This window comes from Nyctereutes procyonoides, unplaced genomic scaffold, assembly GCF_905146905.1.
Source record: "Nyctereutes procyonoides isolate TBG_1078 unplaced genomic scaffold, NYPRO_anot_genome, whole genome shotgun sequence".
NCBI lineage: Eukaryota > Metazoa > Chordata > Mammalia > Carnivora > Canidae > Nyctereutes > Nyctereutes procyonoides.
This window is the reverse complement of record NW_026575124.1, coordinates 345,527-364,142: the sequence shown is the minus strand read 5'-3', so window position 1 is coordinate 364,142 and position 18,616 is coordinate 345,527. Positions and strand designations below refer to the sequence as shown.

At 50.0% G+C, this 18,616-nt stretch overlaps 1 protein-coding gene across 1 annotated transcript; it reads left to right on the top strand.

Moving 5' to 3' along the window:
- The first annotated feature begins 7,974 nt into the window (after positions 1-7,974).
- On the top strand, positions 7,975-14,849 carry RND1 (Rho family GTPase 1). The gene is made up of 5 exons (XM_055336874.1): positions 7,975-8,181; positions 8,946-9,033; positions 11,709-11,818; positions 12,691-12,825; positions 13,930-14,849. The coding sequence occupies exons 1-5, from the start codon at positions 8,062-8,064 to the stop codon at positions 14,173-14,175; spliced, it is 699 nt and encodes a 232-aa protein (XP_055192849.1). The 5' UTR covers positions 7,975-8,061; the 3' UTR covers positions 14,176-14,849.
- Positions 14,850-18,616: the final 3,767 nt, after the last annotated feature.

The following is an 18,616-nucleotide window of genomic DNA, read 5'->3' as shown; positions in this document are numbered from 1 at the left end:
CAAAGGCAGGCGCCAAACCGCTGCGCCACCCAGGGATCCCTTGTGTTTGTTTTTAATCTAGTCATTTAGAAACAGAGAAACTCGGGGCACCTGGGTGGCTCAGTCAGTTAGGCATCTGCCTTCAGCTCAGGTCATGATCCCAGGATCCTGGGATCAAGCCCCACATCAGGCTTCCTGCTCAGCAGGGAGTCTGCTTCTCCCTCTGCCCTTCACCTCCCTCATGCTCTATCTCTCTCTCAAATAAATAAATAAATAATCTTAAAAAAAAAAAAGAAACAGAGAAACTAAGTTTCCTTATAGCCATTGTCCTGCCAAAACACATTTGCCTCACTTTCGCAGGCAAGAGATGTGGGGCGAGGTAGGGGGGAGTTATGTCCATCTTTGCCTGATCAAGAACAACCAGATCAAGGAGCCCAGGAGAGGCTCCCCAGGGAGGCTGTAAGAAGGAGGACCAGGGAAGGCAGAGGAGGGGGAAGGAATTGCCACCTAGGAGGATGAACAAGTGGCTGGACTTGGAAGTAGCTCTGGCTTGGGGTCCACATCCTTGTCCCGCTCACTCCCATGTTTCTGAGGCGTTTTCTTCTCTTAGGATTTGCCCCCACACAAGGCCTCCCTCCCACTCACCCAAGCAAGGAGCCACCTGGTCCTGCCCAAGCCCCGGTGGTGGCAAGAGAAGGCAGGCGGACCTGCAGACTGGTCTCACCAGTCTCCTGCCCCAAATATCTGCTCCAGGTGTGACTGTGCTGAACTTCCTCTGGCTACATCCTGCTCTCGTGTTCAGACAGAACACAGGCTTCTTCCCCTGTTTCCACCGCTGCCCTACCCTCTGCCATTGCCATACTTTCCTCCTAAATCTCAGTCCAGCTCATGGAGCTCTGTGTGTGTGTGTGTGTGTGTGTGTGTGCACGTGTGTCTCTTCTCCTCCTGTGTACATCTTTACTCACACACACATACACCTGCATTCACAGGTCCTCTTTCCAGGCCTCCATCTCTTGCTTCCAATCCATTCCATTCCCCTAGAACATTCCCTATCCCCTGGCCTCCTCTCAGCATCCTCTTCTTGTTTTACATCATGACTCGGTGCTAGTTCCTCCAGGAAGTTTTCTCGGGAAATTCTCTTTACTTTTGTTTCTCCTTCTACTGTCTCAGCAGATTCCTGTAACAACATGCAGCTCCCCAGAAGGGGAGTAGAGAGCATGAGAAGGAGAAAAGCCCCAGGAATGGGCCTGGCACGCACTGCTAGGCTTTGGTTTTCTCCTGTGGAACTCAAACAATTTCACAGAATACCAACATCAAGCCAGGCCACTCTCTGACCATGATGGATCAAGAACAAGACTTCCCTGCAGTTACATTCAAACCCAGACAAAAACAAGAACGTTGTCCAAGCCACAAATATGAACAAACACCCCTCATCCTAGCCAGTGGCAGTGGTTGCGTTCTCTCCCACCCATCCCACTCTTGGCCCAGTTGTACCCCTCCCATCTCGTAAGATTTATTAAGTTTCCCAATCACAGAATTCCCCAGCCTTCTGACAACAGACTCTCACTCACTTCCTTGATCTCTCCCTCCATCAGTAAATGTAAGTCCAAATACCAAGTCCTTTCTATCACCCTTTCCCTGCATGCCCACAGCTCTACCTCGGTGTGTGTTCTCCTTGTTGAAAGGAATCCTTGCACCAAATTTTGTTCCATTAACACTGTTGCTGGTCTTTGGCTGGAGGTCGTTGACAATCAAGAGCAACATGTAGGTTCACACTTTATGTAATTTTTAAACTACAGACTCCTATATCATGGTTTTAAGTGCATTTTATGGTATTTATTTATTTATTTGATTCTTTTAAAAGTTTTATTCATTTAAGTAATCTCTACACCCAATACGGGGCTCAAACTCATGACCCCGAGATCAAGAGTCACACACTCCTCCGACTGAGCCACCCCCTTATTTTATGATATTTCAGCATCAGATTTTCTTTCCTGATCATGTTTCCAGGCAAAATGCCCCCCCCACCCCCTCACTCTGAATCATCCTTCTAGTCAATTGGATTGATTTTTCAGTCATTGGGCATGCTTAGCATTTCCCTGCATCCGTACTCTTGCCTCACCAATCTTATATCAGAATTGAGACCCTGCAGATGCTCTGGTAGTTCAATTAAACATCTGATTTATGGGGATGGATCCCTGAGTCTAGCTTTTAGCTCAACATAGAGTCTGCTTGTCCCTCTCCCTCTGCTCCTCCCTCCCTCTCTCTCTTGCTCTCTATCTCAAATAAATAAATAAATAAATAAATAAATAAATAAATAAATATTTAAATTTAAATGAATTTATAAATTTATTCCCAGCTGAGCAGAGATCCCGATGTGGGGCTCAATCCCAGGACCCTAGGATCATGACCTGAGTCAAAGGCAGACTCCTAACTGACTGAGCCACTCAGGTGCCCCAAGAAATAAAATCTTTAAAAAAGGTTTGAGACCCCCTTCCATCGCCTTCCAGATCTTGTAGATCTGACCCCTCCCTCTTCCTCACTTCCACTGCATTTGTTGTTTTTTTTTTTTAAGATTCTATTTATTTATTCATAGACACACACAGAGAGAGGCAGAGACACAGACAGAGGGAGAAGCAGGCTCCATGCAGGGAGCTCAGTGTGGGACTCGATCCCGGGGCTGCCCTGTACTTGGTTTTAAATACCCAAAGAGCTCTTGCTTTATTTCACCTCATAGTTGTAAACTCTCTGAAGGCGAGCACTGAGTCTTGAAAACTTGGTTAGCTCTCCATGGGCTGTTCCAGCTAAAATGCCCAGTCAAAGGTCAAAGGTTCCCAAGTGCTTGGAGCCAGAAATCCTAGAGATCATGAGAAGTTGTGGCTTTAGACTAAGGAACAGGGTACCCAAGTCCTTTTTTTTTTTTTTAGATTTTATTTATTTATTCATGAAAGACACAGAAAGAGAGAGACACAGAGACATAGGCAGAGGGAGAAACAGGCTCTATGCAGGGAGCCTGATAGGGACTCAATCCCAGGACCCCAGGATCATGACCTGAGCGAAAGGCAAATGCTCAACCACTGAGCCACCCAGGCACCCCGCACCTGAGTCCTATTAAGGGAAGGGGAGAAAGGGCCTTGTCTTGCCAGACTCGTAGGGGATGCAGGGAGCAGGTTGCCTGAGAGCTCTTTGTAACAAACCCTAGAGCAGAGAAAGACTGGGCTTGTGTACCCTCTGGTAGGGATCTGAGTGAATTTGAATTTGTCATCACCCTAAACACCTTTGTGTATTATGTCACTGTCCCAGATAAAGAATTTATCAGAGTAATCAGAGCCAAAAAAAGATAGGGCAGTCCCAAGCTTTCAACATGAGGTACACACACACACAGACACACACACACACACACACACACACACACACACACACTATCCAGGCTAGTGGTTTTAAAACTGTGTTCCCTGTAGTTTGCTCCTGGGAAATACTCCAAGAGGGGTGGGGAGGCTGACTGAGCCCTACTCCAAGTCCTTCATTCTGATTCAACCAGAGCACTTTGAATTTTCGTCTTTTTTGTGTGTTTTGGGATTCTACGTAAGATTTAATTTGTAAAGGAGCTTTTACTACATGTAAACAACATGAAGATGCAGTCAGCAAAATCCAAAATATGGAAGACACTGTTGAATAAACAACTTGGTTTTGGAGCACCTGGGTGGCTCAGTGATTGAGCGTCCTCCAGTGCAGGTCCTGATCCTGGGGTCCTGGGATCGAGTTCCACACCAGATTCCCCACAGGGAGCCTGCTTCTCTGTCTGTGTCTCTGCCTCTCTCTGTGTGCCTCTCGGGTATAAATAAATAAAATCTTAAAAAAAAAAACAACTTGGTTTCTTCAACAAATAAGTCACACACAAAAAAAAGGAGGATGAACCTATGAAATAAAAGACATTTAAGAGCCATATCAACCAAATTCAATGTGTGGACCTTGTTTTAGATTATATCAATGTATGACACAGTTGGGAAAATGTTAACACTGGCTGGATATTTGTTGATACTAAGGAGTTATTATTTATTTTTGGTTGTGATCATGGTATTATAGTTATGTTAATACACTCCCTTTAGAGGTGAGTACTGAATTAAATGATACAATGTCTAACATGTTTGAAAATCATCCAGTACAAGAGGTGTAGGGAACGGAAGTGGGTAGGGAGGCATAGATGGAGCAAGAGTATGTTGATAATTATTGATGCTGGGTGACAGGTGCATAGAGGTTCATTGTATTATCCTTTCTCCCTTTTTAAGTGTTTGAACATTTCCACAGACACAAAAAAAGTTTTTTTTTTTAAAAAAATAAGCTAAAGGGGACTATAGAAATAAGATTTGGAATTATAACCTATTTATTTATTTATTTATTTATTTATTTATTTATTTATTTTAAAGATTTTATTTATTCATGGGAGACACACAGAGAGAGGCAGAGACAGGCAGAGGGAGAAGTAGACTCCCTGCAGGGAGCCTGATGCAGGACTCGATCCCAGAACCCAGGGATCCCACCCTGAGCCAAAGGCAGATGCTCAATCATTGAGCCACCCAGGTGTCCCACTTTATTTTTTAAAGTAACAGATTTATCGAGATATGATTCACATGCCATATAATTCGCCAAGTTAAACTGTACAATTCAGTGGTTTTTAGTATATTCACAGAATTGTACAACCATCACCTGATCAGATTTAGAAGATTTTCATCACTCCTCAAAGAAACCTGGAATCCATTGGCGATCACTCCCCATTCCCCCGGTCCTGATAGCCCCAGGCAGCCACTTACCTACTTTCTGATTCTCCAGTCCATCCATTCGGAACATTTCACACAAATGGAATCAGACAATATGCGGTCCTTTGTGCCTGGCTTCTTCCACCTTAAGATAAAGTTTTCAAATATAACCTTGTCTTAAACTTTTCTGGCCTGGATAAGAAAGAGCCACCTTGTAAGTTTATTATTCTGTCTATGGATTTTTAAATACAGACCCTTGGAAGAGGTTTAAACAAACTTAGTGCAGGGAATCTGACTGAAAAGAAAGAAAGAAAGAAAGAAAGAAAGAAAGAAAGAAAGAAAGAAAGAAAGAAAGGTAAAGGCTAAGAACCCCTTCTCTAGTCCAGACTCCTCACACTGCATTCAAGGAATGATCCAGGAGAGGGAAGTGACTTATACAAATGGTCCTAGCAGCTTGTTAAGGGCAGAGCAGGGTCCAACATCCACACCTGCTGAACTTTGGCTCCATCCTCTGTTCAGGTTGCCACGCTGCCTTCTGACCTAACACTCACACACATCACTTTCTCCACCACAACTCCTAATCACATGACTCATAAAATCTCTTTGGACACATCTTGAGCATCAGCCATGATGGGGGCTGCTTTGTCTCCCAACTCAGGCTTTCTGCTGCCCTGCCCTGAGATGCAGCCCCAGGGAAGAAGAACCAGTGTTAGCACCTGCTCCAGAACTTCTATCTCAGAGGAGCTCAGGAATAGCAATCTTGTTAGAAGCCAAAGGAAGCTGTTGGAATAGCAGGACCAGTTTCTTTGGAGTGGCTGGTGGAGAGAGTTTATGGGGGGGAGGCTGGTGGGAACACGGGAGAGAGAGAGGACTAAAGCCTTTGGGGCTGCCATTGGAGGGAACCAAGTTAAAGGTTAAAAGGATGTATAGGAACCCCACGGAGCCCTCCAGAACGGAGTCCAGATAAGACTGAAGGTGAAGAAGAGGAGGAAAAGGTCAGGCTGAGGGAAAGGACTCCAGGTTGAGGCAGTCTATGATCATACAGCTGTTCCTGGAACTCTCCCAAACCGTGCGTATGGGCAGTTTGGAGAGGCTGTCAGCCTGCTGACAAAGGACAAGAAGAGGACAAACTCTACAGAGAGAATATCATCTGAAGGCTGAGCATGAGGCCTCAGGGATGAAGTGGGAAAAAAACTTCCAGAAAGCCTGGGAGTAGAGGCTATGATAGCACCAGGATAACTCTTAACTACTCTGGAGGTTCCCTTAGGTGATCCTTGATCCCTGAAAGGGGCACCTCAGGAGATGGGTAGAGGACCGTGGACTTAGTCCCAGAGCCCTCAGCCAAGTAACTTGGACTTGGAGGCCACAGGATTTGATCAGAGGCACACGAGCTGGGCGATAGTCTCAAAATACCTTCCATTGTCCTGTCTATAGTGAGCACTGGGAATCTCATTCTTAGAGGCCTGTCCCTTTGGGTCTGGGAAAGGTTTTTTAATTAATTAATTAATTAATTAGTTAGTTAGTTAGTTAGTTTGTTTGTTTAGAGCACAGGCAGGGGGAGCTGCAGTGGAAGAAGGAGAAGCAGGGGATCCCTGGGTGGCGCAGCGGTTTGGCGCCTGCCTTTGGCCCAGGGCACGATCCTGGAGACCTGGGATCGATTCCCACATCGGGCTCCCGGTGCATGGAGCCTGCTTCTCCCTCTGCCTATGTCTCTGCCTCTCTCTCTCTCTCTGTGACTATCATAAATAAATTAAAAAAAAAAAAAGGAGAAGCAGGCTCCCCACTGAGCAGGGAGCCTGATGTGGGGCTCAATCCCAGAATTCCGAGATCATGACCTGAGCTGAAGGCAGACGCCCAACCCATTGAACCACCCAGGCATCCCCTGGGAAAGGTTTTTAAACATCCTTTATATCAAGGGAAATATCCCTGGCTGGGGCCGCAATGAAGGTAAAGCTCGGATGGGAGAAGACCCAGGGCATGCTCCAGACGCGCGGAGTTTGACAAGGAGAAGAGACCTAAAGATAAACTCTGGGGTGCTCTCATTTTTGCCCCAAATCAGCTTTACTCCAATCCCTGATCCCCAGGAGGCCTGATTTAGGCTGTCTTCGCTCCTGAACAATCAGTGGGCTATTCAAGCTGTGTATATCCCATGGCTCTGTCTACTGGAGAGGCTCCTTAACATGCAAGGGCTCTGAGGGACAGGGCTGGGCGGCAGTTACGTAGCTCCTCTCAACCTTGGGTTGCCCTCCAGCCTGCTAGTCCCAAAAGTCCCAGGCCCAGTCTTCCAGTCTGGACTTTAACCAGGTGACACACAGAGTGTGTTGGTATTAGTAGGTATCGGCCTGGAACTGGACCTGTGCCTGATTCATCCAGGAAGCTGAACCCAGTCAGCAGAACAAACACCCTTAAGCAGCTCCTGCCAGGCAGGGGGTGAGAAGTTATCTGGCCAAACAGACAGGGACTTTGTTTGCTCTGTTCTCCTTTTTCTCTCATCCCCAGTTGCCAACTCACTCGTTCCTTTCTCTCTGCCCATCTCTGGGTCAGGAACTCTGTGGGTTTTTTCCAGATGATGCAAGAAGACTCTATCTATCTATCTATCTATCTATCTATCTATCTATCTATCATCTACTATCTATCTATCTATCTATCATCTATCATCTATCTATCGTCAATCTATCTATCTAGGTGAAGGTGATTCCAGACTTGGGTGTTAAAAGAGGCACATCAGGGGCTGATAAGGGGGTACCGCAGGAGTCCCTGGGAGAGGAAGCCAGAAGTGGTTTGGATGAAGATTAGATGGAACAAAGGGGTCAGAGATCTAGGGGGCCACCCTGCCACCCCACCCCGGGTGCCACCTGTCTATGGTTGAGGCAGAGCCTGCCTTTCTCTTGGGACAACGCCAGCTTGACCTCATTTTCTGTCTTCGTGGCCAGTTTGCTTTTGACACTAATTGATGGACACTCGAGACCATTAATTTTGCTTCACGTCCCCTCCCCCCTTCCTCATACAAATGCAAACAGCGTGGGAATCCCCTTGCAGAGGAAGCAACGGTGCGGCTTTAAGAGAAAGGGAGGGGGGGACGAGGGCACTGACTCAGATTCTCCTCCCATTGGCTGCTGGAGGGGATCCCACCTCGGGGATTGGCCGTGGCAGAGCCCGCCTCCTCTTGTGATTGGCTCATCCGGGGCTATATAGGGCGGCCGTGCCGGCCCCCTTTTCATTTTGGAGGGAGGCGAGGCGGCCGGCTGGGTCTCCGCGCCGAGACGCGCCTGGCGCAGCCCTCTCGTCTCTGAACCCGAGTGCGAGTCGTGCGGAGGCGACAGCCATGAAGGAGAGACGGGCCCCGCAGCCAGTCGTGGCCAGATGTAAGCTCGTCCTGGTGGGGGATGTGCAGTGCGGGAAGACGGCGATGTTACAGGTGTTAGCGAAGGACTGCTACCCCGAGGTGAGCCGCCCGCCCCCCGGCCCCCCGGCCCTCGCCGGCCGGCCGCCTGCGTGCTCCCCGGGGCCAGACCCCACCCGCCCAGGGGCGCGACCCCGACCCCGGCCCGCCGCCCCCAGCCGCCCCGCCCCCAGCCGCCCGCTGCAGGACCGCCCTGCCTCCGCCTCCCCTGAGACCTGTTCCACTTGTGCCGCCCCGCCGGCTCCTCGGCTCCTCGTCACCTCTTCACCCGTAGGCCCCGATCACATGCCCCCCCCCCCCCGAGTCCGCTCCCGGGAGAGGGACCTGGAGGCACTTGAGAGTCTGGGGTGTCTTCTTGACGTAATACCTGCCGGTCTCCTCCTCGCATCCTCAGAGGTTCTGCAGGCGGGCTTCTGCCCTGCGGGGCCGGGCGGCGGGAGGACGTGCGGAGCTAGAATTGGCTTGTGGCTCTAAAACTGGGGGGAGTCTGGGGACGACAGCAATCTGTGTGTTTGCCTCCCTGACCACCCACCTAGGGATCTGGAGGCTGGGGGGCTTGCACCCCGCACCTGGCTGGAAGTCGCTCAGATTTCTTTTTGCCTTGGAGCAAAGTGTCTGTGCCTCTCCTCTCCCCTCCTTCCCATGTGGCCCCTCCTGCCCCCAGGTATCACCCCCCTTCCCTGCCCCTTAGCTGCTTGCACTTCGGGGCCTCACTAGGGTGGGTGGCCCCTGGTGCAGCCGGCACTACCCAGAGGGTTAGGGGAGTAGGTTTGCTCAGAGAGTGACTAGCCCCTCTCTCTTCACAGACATATGTGCCCACCGTGTTTGAGAATTACACTGCCTGCTTGGAGACAGAGGAACAAAGGGTGGAGCTCAGTCTCTGGGACACCTCCGGTAAGGCTCCTGGCCCCAGATGCCCCCTTCCCGCCCCCACTGATCTGCTCCAGCTGCTGTCTTTAAGAGATTGTTTCCCTCTTTGATGGGGAGCAGCGTGTATGGCGCTGGCCAGGTAACCGACAGAAGGGGACCTGAAGATTCCTTGGTTGGCGGGTCTGGGGGTGCAGAGCAGATGAGCCCCAAGAAGCCACTTCTCTGGCTCTGGCCCCTTCTTTCAGAGGGCTGGGGTGGTGAGGTGTATGGACCCATGAATACAACTGGGGGACAGGCTTCTCTGTTTCCACTCCCTGCCTCTGTATCCCCCCCACCCCACCCACCCCGCCTTTACTGCCCCAGAGCAAAGCTAAATTAAGAGGCAGGAGTCGTCGGTGCTGCTGGAGGCAGTTGTGGTTAAGGCCCCGAGACAAGCCTGCTTTGGGGAAATACTGCTCCTGCCTCAGTTTTCTCTCCTGCATTCCATCTTGGGTCACTGCTGTCCGCCTGCCGCAGCTCCGTTCCACTTGTCATACCGCTGCGGCTCAGGGATGAAGCGATGCATCATCGATGTTTTGGAGGGTGGGGGAGATGGCTTTAATATGGGGCACAGTCTCATTGTAGATAGTGGCGGGGGTGGTGGTGGTGACAGTCACCCACCCCCACCCCACCCCACCATACCGGGCTGAGGTAGGAGATGCCTGGTCTTTCTGGAATGTAGAAAGCAATATTTTCCCTCTCAATCCTAAACCCTCAGTGCAAGGCTGTCTGTCCTTTGCTTTGATTCTGATCCCTTCCCATGATCTCTTTTACCCCAGTTCTTTTTTAGTAGACTGGGCTCAGAGTCATAATTAAGGACTAGGAGCCAGGCATAACAGAAAGAAAAGAAAATCCACCCTCCAAAAATGCAATATTCAGGCTGAGTTTAAAGAGGAACTGTGTAAATCACTAGGGGCTTCCTGTTACATATAATAAATATGCCATCCTACTCCTCCAAGAGCTGTTGTTCCCGTGATCTAATTTCTGAGGTCTGAAAAGATTAGGGGTAAGGGGTAGATAAACAGAAAATAAGACTTCCCCTTGCTTTCCCCCTCCCCCAAACAAAGCAAAACAAAAATTCCTCCACCTGGTGCGCCTTCCTCCGTTGCAGTTCCAGGGCTTGGGAGGCAGGGTTCTGGCTATCCTGGACTGTGCTATGCTGGCTGGATCCGACTGGAATGCAGCTCGGCTGCATGATGTATGGGATTTTGTCTGTCCTCACCCTGCCCACCTCTCAGTCTTCCCAGAATCTTACTGCAGCTCATCTCTTTTTACTACCACTGCCCCAAAGTGCCCCCCAGCCACCCCCGCGTCAGACTGCAGCCCTTGAATCCCCTTCCAGATAATGGAAAGTCAGCAAAGTGGTGTCTGTTCCCTGCATCACATCCCCACCCCCCCAATTTCAGAAAGGATGCAGGTTACCAGTCATCCTCAAACTCCTTTCAAATTAGGTGCCCACAAAGAAGGAAGGAGTGGTAGGGGTGTGTGGGATGGGGCTTCCCGACACTGGGGCCAGGGTTGAACCTGTTCCCATTATTCACTTGCTGGTCTTAGGGGAGGGGGATCGCCTGAAGCCAGAATGGAGGCCTCTTGCCCTCCCCACCTCTCCCCTCCTGTCTCCTCTCCTCCCTTCTCCTCCCCTCCCCTCCCCCTTCCTCAGTGCTGCAGTGCTCCCTTCGCTCAGTGCTCAGTGCTGCCTTTCTAAGACCCCACCTCAGAGAGGGGATGGGGGTGGATTGCCTAAGGGGCAGACAGTTATCACAACTCCTCTTTACTCTTTTTTTTTTTTACAACCAACCCCCACCCCAGCTTGGATTCCCCCCAGTTTCCATGGCGATTGCGGTGCAGGGAGAGGGGCTGCTTGCTATTCTGAGCACGGATTGTCTGGGTTCCAAATCTGCTACTGTTCCTTCCCCAGGGTGGAGGGGGGGAGGCTGAGCCCCTAGCATTCTCCCATACTGGACCACCTGGGTCTGCATTGCCTGCTGCCCTCCCAGTGGAAGGACCCTTGCCCGAGCCTCCAAATCCCTAGCTATTGGTGCTGCTCTCTTTGAAACTGCCTCCCTGAGATCTTGGGGGATAGGGGCTGCAGCTTTTTGTGGGGAGAAAGAGTAAGGCACTGGATCCGTGATGTTCCTCCTCCCCTCCGCCAGCCTCCTAGAGTTCTGACCCCATGGCAAAGAAGCAGGGCAGCCAGTTATGTAACAGGCAGGTTTGTTTCTTCTTGGAGAGACCCTGGAGCAGAAGCAGGGAGCAGAGGTTGGGCAGCAGGCAGACTCTAGAAAAGAGACCTGAAACAAGCCCTGGTCTCTCTGCAGGGGTGGGAGTTTCCTCCTCTGGGACTCAGAAAACTGGTAGACCTTAAATTAAGTGCACCGTAGGAGACCCAGACAGGGCCAAATGATATTCTACTCCTCCCCCTCCCCCACCTTTTATTTCCCCTTTCCCTTTTTCAGGACTAAGGAAGATGGTATTTTTGTACTGCTTTCTGGAAAGTGGTCAGGTCCCAAGCTTCTAGGCTGCAGCATGTTCCCCTGGGAGATGGGTGCGGCCAACTCACCTAAGGACCGAGAGTGGTATTCCCAGGGCTCTGTGGGCTTAGGCCCATGGCGAAGGGCAAATGCCATGACTCACCATCAGCTCTTTCTCCCACATACCAGGATCTCCCTACTATGACAATGTCCGTCCACTCTGCTACAGCGACTCAGATGCAGTATTGCTATGCTTTGATATCAGCCGACCGGAGACCGTGGATAGTGCACTCAAGAAGGTCAGTGTGGATAACTGTGCCATCTCTAGCTCAGCTTGAGACCAAAAAAGGAATCTCAGGGGCCTTGTTGCCTAATCCCCTCATCTGTAACATGAGGAAACTGAGGCCAGGGAAGGAAGAGATTTGCCTGAGACCATACTGTTAGCTACAGCTCTGGGACGAGAACCCAGATCGTGCCCCCCATGCCTCTTGCCCTCTCCCTATCCTGCTCTGCCAGAGGCCCAGCAAGGAAGGGTGGTATTGAAGACTCAGGAAGTGAAGGATCGAGAGGGAGAACCTTTCAGTGACAGAGTCTGAAGGTTGGAGATGGGGTCTTGTGAAGGCAGCTTCTCTGGAACTTGATCACAGGCCCATCAGGACTGGGCAAGCCAGGCAGACCCTTGCAGAAATGCTGAGAGCAAATGCCTGGTTTGGGTGGCAAAGTCTGCCCGTACTGAAGAGTCTCAGAATACCTTGTGGAAGTAGTTTCCTAGAATACTTTGGGATTATCTCATTTTCTTGGGAAGAGACTGGTTGGCTTCCTCCCTATTCCTCCTGGCTTCCTGGAAGCCTTTTCACTGGGTGGAGGGGGCAGATCCACGTCCCACATGCTTGGCAGAGAGAGGGGAGGAGATTTTGCTCCTGGGCTTCCTTTGGTCAACTGGGCTGTTGAATAAGGGGACAGGCTCTCAGGTCAGTACTCCTGTGGCCCCAAAGGCCTCATGGGCAGGAAGATGATGTAATTCATGCGTCGGTGACGCCATGTGACTCAGGGAGGGCTGGGCTTGTGATAAGCTGGATGGCGTGTATGATGTTGCCAGCTGGGCTTCTCCAGGTACCTGTTAGCCACTGACTCTTCTTCCTTCTTCCTTCCCTTTTACATGGCTCTGCAGTGGAGGACAGAAATCCTAGATTATTGTCCTAGCACACGTGTTTTGCTTATTGGCTGTAAGACAGACCTGCGGACAGACCTGAGCACGCTAATGGAGCTGTCCCACCAGAAACAGGCACCTATCTCCTATGAGCAGGTGTGTGTGTGTGTGTGTGTGTGTGTGTGTGTGTGTGTGTAGACACACATATGTGTATTAAGGGTAGGGTGGGGAACGGTATAGACAAAGGACTGGACATGTGGCCCTTGCTCAAACTCTCACTATGGCAAGGGAGAATTGGTATTCTGGGGGGCTATCTCTAATCAGCAAACCAGGCATCTCGATAGGGGCGGGAGGCAACTGTTTACCCAGTTTATGCTGTAGGTTGGCAGGTGAGCCATTCCTGTGTGCACCAGGATTTCTCAGATTGTTTTTTGTTGACCACTGGCATTAGAATCACTAGAGGTACTTGTTAGAATTCCTGACTCCATACCTAGAGAGTCACTTGGGAGAAAAATACAGAAATTGTGTTTTTAATGAAATTCTGGGATAATCTCTTTTGCACATGGGAACGTATGGATTTTTTTTTAAGATTTTATTTATTTATTCATGAGAGATACAGAGAGAGAGGCAGGGACACAGGCAGAGAGAGAAGCAGGCTCCATGCAGAGAGCCTGATGTGGGACTCAATCCCAGAACTCCAGGATCACACTCTGAGCCGGAGGCAGATGCTCAACCACTGAGGCCCCCAGGCATCCTGTATGGGTCATTTCTTTTAAGCCGGTGGTTCATGTTAGAAGCACCCAAGTAGCTCTTAAAAATATGAATGCCTCCCCACAGAAAGGCTGATTTACTTGGTCTGGCATCAGTATTGTTTTAAAAGTGCTACAGGTGGGATCCCTGGGTGGCGCAGCGGTTTGGCACCTGCCTTTGGCCCAGGGCGCGATCCTGGAGACCCGGGATCGAATCCCACGTCGGGCTCCCGGTGCATGGAGCCTGCTTCTCCCTCTGCCTGTGTCTCTGCCTCTCTCTCTGTGTGTGACTATCATAAATAAATAAAAAAAAAATTTTAAAAAAAAGTGCTACAGGTGATACTAAGGTGCATGTGGGCTTCACCTTCAGCAAATTGTCAGCAGAGGGGGTGGTGGGAGACTGGGCCACGGGTCCCATCTGGAGTAGCCCTGGGGAGTGCCACTGGGCATAGAAGGCAGTGTCTCAGAGCCACCGGGGACAACCACATTGATGACTTCACTCCCTCTGCAGGGTTGTGCCATAGCCAAGCAGCTGGGTGCAGAAATCTACCTGGAAGGCTCGGCTTTCACCTCAGAAAAGAGTATCCACAGCATCTTCCGGACGGCATCAATGGTGTGTCTGAACAAACCCAGCCCAGTGCCCCCAAAGAGCCCTGTCCGAAGCCTCTCCAAGCGATTGCTTCACCTCCCCAGTCGCTCCGAACTCATCTCTTCTACCTTCAAGAAGGAAAAGGCCAAAAGCTGTTCCATTATGTGAAGTGGGGGTTAGAGAAGGGAGGCAACCTCCCACTTCCTCCCTTGGGTTGCAGAGGCACAGGGAGAGGGAGGATGGGACAATTTAGGACACTGGACATGTGTTTTTCAGATGGCCATGGTGAGGGCTTGGAAGGAGACAGGAATGGGACGAGGAAAGAGCCAGGCCCGGCTTGAGGACCTGACACTGAGAAAGAACCATCACACCCCAAGCCAGGCACTAGGTTGTGGTGGGGGCGGCTGCCCCAGTGTCTCCCCCCCCGCCCCCGCTCCAGAGGAAGGAAAGGTGTGGGGGCGTGGGGGGCATGCTGGCCTCATGGGCTTGGGGGCCTACGGGAGCCTCACCTTCAGCATCATGCCTCTTCCACACAGCGCTTCCATGTGGGCCAGGGGATGGGAGGGGTCCCCGAGCCCTTCCCTTCCCCTCTGAGGAAGCCGCAGAGCAGTGGAGTGGGGAAGCCAAGAGGCAGCTCCCTTGGGAGCAGAGCCCAGGTGCTTCATAACTGAAATCAGAAGGGCAGGAGCTGGTCAGAGCCCATGAGAAGGAAACCTCATCTTCGCATAGCCCATGCCTCATGGAGAGGTGACATCATACATCCATATGCTTCTCACCTAAGTCCCCAGGGTCCGAGGGAGAAGCCTCCAGACCCCCTTCTCTTGCAGTGTGGGGGTGGTGGTGCTGCAGGGGGCAGGGCTGGGTGGGGGTCACCAGACTTTTTCTGCCCTTAGGGCAGTATAGCTGGCATTTGTTTTATAGACTCTTGTCTTTGGAATTGGGGGGAGGGGGGGAGCGTTTCAATCTGTTATATGTTCTGTGTTTAAAGAAGAAAAACCTATTTATTAATGAAAAATATAACACATATAAAGGAGTTGGCTCTGTTTTCTTAGTTTCTTTCTTGATTTCCTTTGTCTGGTCTTTGATAATGAGGAAGAAGCTATCCTGGGGCCCTTTCTGTGGGTTGCAGAGTGGCCGCCTCCACTGTTTCCTCACGTTTCTAACAAGGGTCTCCCTTTCCCCCGACCTACTACATCCCCCAAATCCTACCCAAGTCCAAAAGCCAATGAAGAGCTCGTTAGCCCCAGGGCAGGGTTCTTCAACCTTGGAACTAATGGCATTTTACACTAGATAATGCTTTGTTGCTGGGGCTATCTTGTGCATTGGAGGATGTTTAGGAACACTCTTGACCTCCACCTGCTAGATGACAGTAGCCTCCCACCTCCCTCCCTGTTCTCACAACCAAAATGTCTCCAGATATTGCTAAATGTCCTCAGGGGCAAAATCACTCTTAGTTGAGAACCATTGCCCTAGATAGTCTAGAGGAGTGAGAGAGACAAGGTTTGGCGAAATCATCAGTAGAGGATCCAAGCCACTGAGATTCTAAACCCTGCAGAAGGTGGGATAGACTGAAGCCAAGGTTGGGGGGAGGTTCCCTGGGTTCTGGTTTCCTCTGACTTCAAGGAGAGGTAAGGTCTTTCACTTTCTTGATGCCCCTCCCAGCCGCCAGTTCCATTGCCTGTTGATGGCAGCTCAGGGGCCTTAACATCCCTTCCTTTCAGTGACTTACAGCTCTTTTTTTCCGAGTTTCATAGTGTGCTGGAAATAAAGTTACTTTGTATGTATTGAGCACTTACTGTGTGCTCAGCCCCTTGTTGAGAGCTTTCCCTACATTCTCATATTTAACCTTATAATAGCTAACATTTGTTATATGTTTACTATGTATGGGTCAGGGGGCACTTATGAGTTCTTTCTATATTACTTAATCCTGTGATAACCCTATGAGGTACTTTACCTCCTTTTACAGACAAGGAAACTGAGGTTCAGAGAAGTTAGTTAATGTGCCCAAGGCCACACAATTAGAAAGTGATAGAACCTGGAGACAAATCCACCAGGCAGACTCCAGAATATGCACTTTTTTTTTTGTATTGCTCTCCTATTCTGTGAGGCAAGAAATGTCATTATCCCTATTTTATAAATGAAGAAATAGAGAAGTCAGAGATGCTGTATAACTTGCCCAAGATCATACTGCTAGTAAGTAATGGAGTCATAGTTCAACTGGGTCTGGTCTCAATGTTGTTAGCCATGTTGTAAAAGCTGAATAGGAGACTCTACCTACAGTCCTTACTAGAATGTAGTTCCTCTGTCTCCATCTCCAGAGATGCATGTTTGTGAAAGAACTCGCAGGGCAGGACAAAGTGTATGAGTGTCCTTTAAGCACAGCGTCTTATGTGTGTCGTGAGAAAGCTGTGCACAAAGAGTAGGGGTGTCTACCACTGTGAACTTGAACAAACTGCATCACCTTCCTGGGTCTCAATGGACTTATCTGTAAAGAAGAATTGTAGCCTGGAAATAGGGGGAAAGCATGGATGCCCAATTTAAATGAACCTAGAGTTGAATTCTGGTTTCATCCTTTTAACTATATTGCCATTGGAGGCATAATCAATAAAACGGTGATAATACCCACCTCATTTGAGTGTTATAAGAAATAAGTAAGTAGGGGATCCCTGGGTGGCTCAGCGGTTTGGTGCCTGCCTTCAGCCCAGGCCATGGTCCTGGAGTCCTGGGATCGAGTCCCACGTGGGGCTCCCTGCATGGAGCCTGCTTCTCCCTCTGCCTGTCTCTCTCTCTCTCTCTCTCTCATGAATAAGTAAATAACAAGTAATTAAAATCTTAAAAAAAAAGAAAGAAAGAAAGAAGTAAGTAGGGATGCCTGGGTGGCTCAGCGACTGAGCACCTGCCTTCAGTCCAGGGTGTGATCCTGGAGTCCTGGGATCGAGTCCCACGTCCGGCTCCTTGCATGGAACCTGCTTCTCTCTCTGCCTATGTCTCTGCCTCTTTCTCTTTGTGTCTCTCATGAATGCATAAATATTATCTTTTAAAAAAGAAACAAGTAAGTAATACAAGTTAAATGTTCAGCACAGAGTTGGGCGCTTGGATTCTCAGTAAATACCACAGCGGCTGCTCTTCATGTGTACGCCTTTGGTCTGATCCTTGAAGTTCCATTCTGTGAGTGCAGCGCCCTCTAGTGTTCACTGCGTGAGTTACATCTCGTAGATCTCAGACCTCCTTCCCCTTCAGATCTTTCTAATAAAATAAAACATTTAGTTAAATCATAAAAGTATAGGAGATAGAAATTCTAATTGGAGCTATCTAGGGTAAATGTGGGCAAGTCGAAGTCTGTAGTGTTCTAAGAGCAGAAGCCCATCTCTCCTGGGGTTACTTTGGGCTATTGTGTGTGATGTTCAGGATTATTTGGGTCTATCCTCAGGCTCTGTTTGAAGAGAACTGAACATACAATCAGAGGGAGAAGCCAGCCCTACAGCCACGTGGTATTGAAACCCAAAAGCTGCCAATGGGAAGATGATAAGGGAGAGGGCGTTTAGACACTTCCTGGTATCTACCTAAACCTTGCAAAGTTTAGGGTTTGTTTGTTTGTTAAGATTTTATTTATTTATGAGACACACACACAGAGGCAGAGACACAGGCAGAGACACAGGCAGGGGGAGAAGCAGGTTCCATGCAGGGAGCCCCATGTGGGACTCCATCCTGGGCCTCCAGGATCACACCCTGGGCTGCAAAGTGGCGCTAAACCGCTGAGCCACCGGGGCTGCCCAAGGTCTGGGGTTTTTTGGGGTCTGGGGTGGGGCTGGTGAATGATGAACCATAAGATCAAAGAGAAACCAAGTAAACATACAATTTGGGGTAGAGAAGGCTCAGTGGATGACAAGGAGTTTGGGGGGGTGACTAGGAGGAGGAAAGAAGCAAAATTAGGAAGGCAGCCCAATACCTGGCCAAAATCCCAAGGGCAAGAAAATAAGGAAGCCAGGATCCTATTTGGAATGTCGAGAAAACAGGTGCCACAGCCCAGGTGATACCATCCTTGCAGGAAGAACTCCGTAATCCGCGTATGGGCTCATTTTGAGTTGGCACAGTAGCTGGGGGTTGTTCCTGCGGGACCAACGTTGCTAAAACGTCCTCCTGAATCTGGGATAGTCCCACGCAATCCATTGTCCCACCCTCATTGTGAAATACTAGGCTACTCCTGTAACCGAGCCTTTAGTTTGCCTACCTGTAAAATGGACTTAAATCTATCTCGGATTTTTTTTTTTTTTTTTTTTTGCAAAAGTCCTTTTCCACAAACGGCACAGTATGTGTTGTTATTGCAGTCGTTAGTTACAATTAAGCGCTCTCGCTATCTAAGGAAGCCCCCGAATTCCTTCTAGGAGCACCGCGCGGCGAGAGCACCTTGGGCTTGGAAGCACACCCCCAGAAAACCGAGTCCCTCAGGCTCAGATGTTTGGCGGACCACATTGCCCAGCAGACCCCTCGTCCCGGGGCCGGCGCTCGCGCGGTGCATTATGGTATTCGTAGTCCTCAGGCCTTCGATGTCGGCCCGCCGTGTCGCACCAGGAACTCGCCTTCCCAGCTTGCCGCGCGCGGCCGGGGA

Coding starts and splice junctions, on each gene's coding strand:
- RND1 (XM_055336874.1), top strand. CDS start 8,062: ATGAAGGAGAGACGGGCCCCGCAGCCAGTCGTGGCCAGATGTAAGCTC. Junction 8,182..8,945: donor CGAAGGACTGCTACCCCGAG/GTGAGCCGCCCG, acceptor CTCTCTTCACAG/ACATATGTGCCCACCGTGTT. Junction 11,819..12,690: donor TGGATAGTGCACTCAAGAAG/GTCAGTGTGGAT, acceptor ATGGCTCTGCAG/TGGAGGACAGAAATCCTAGA.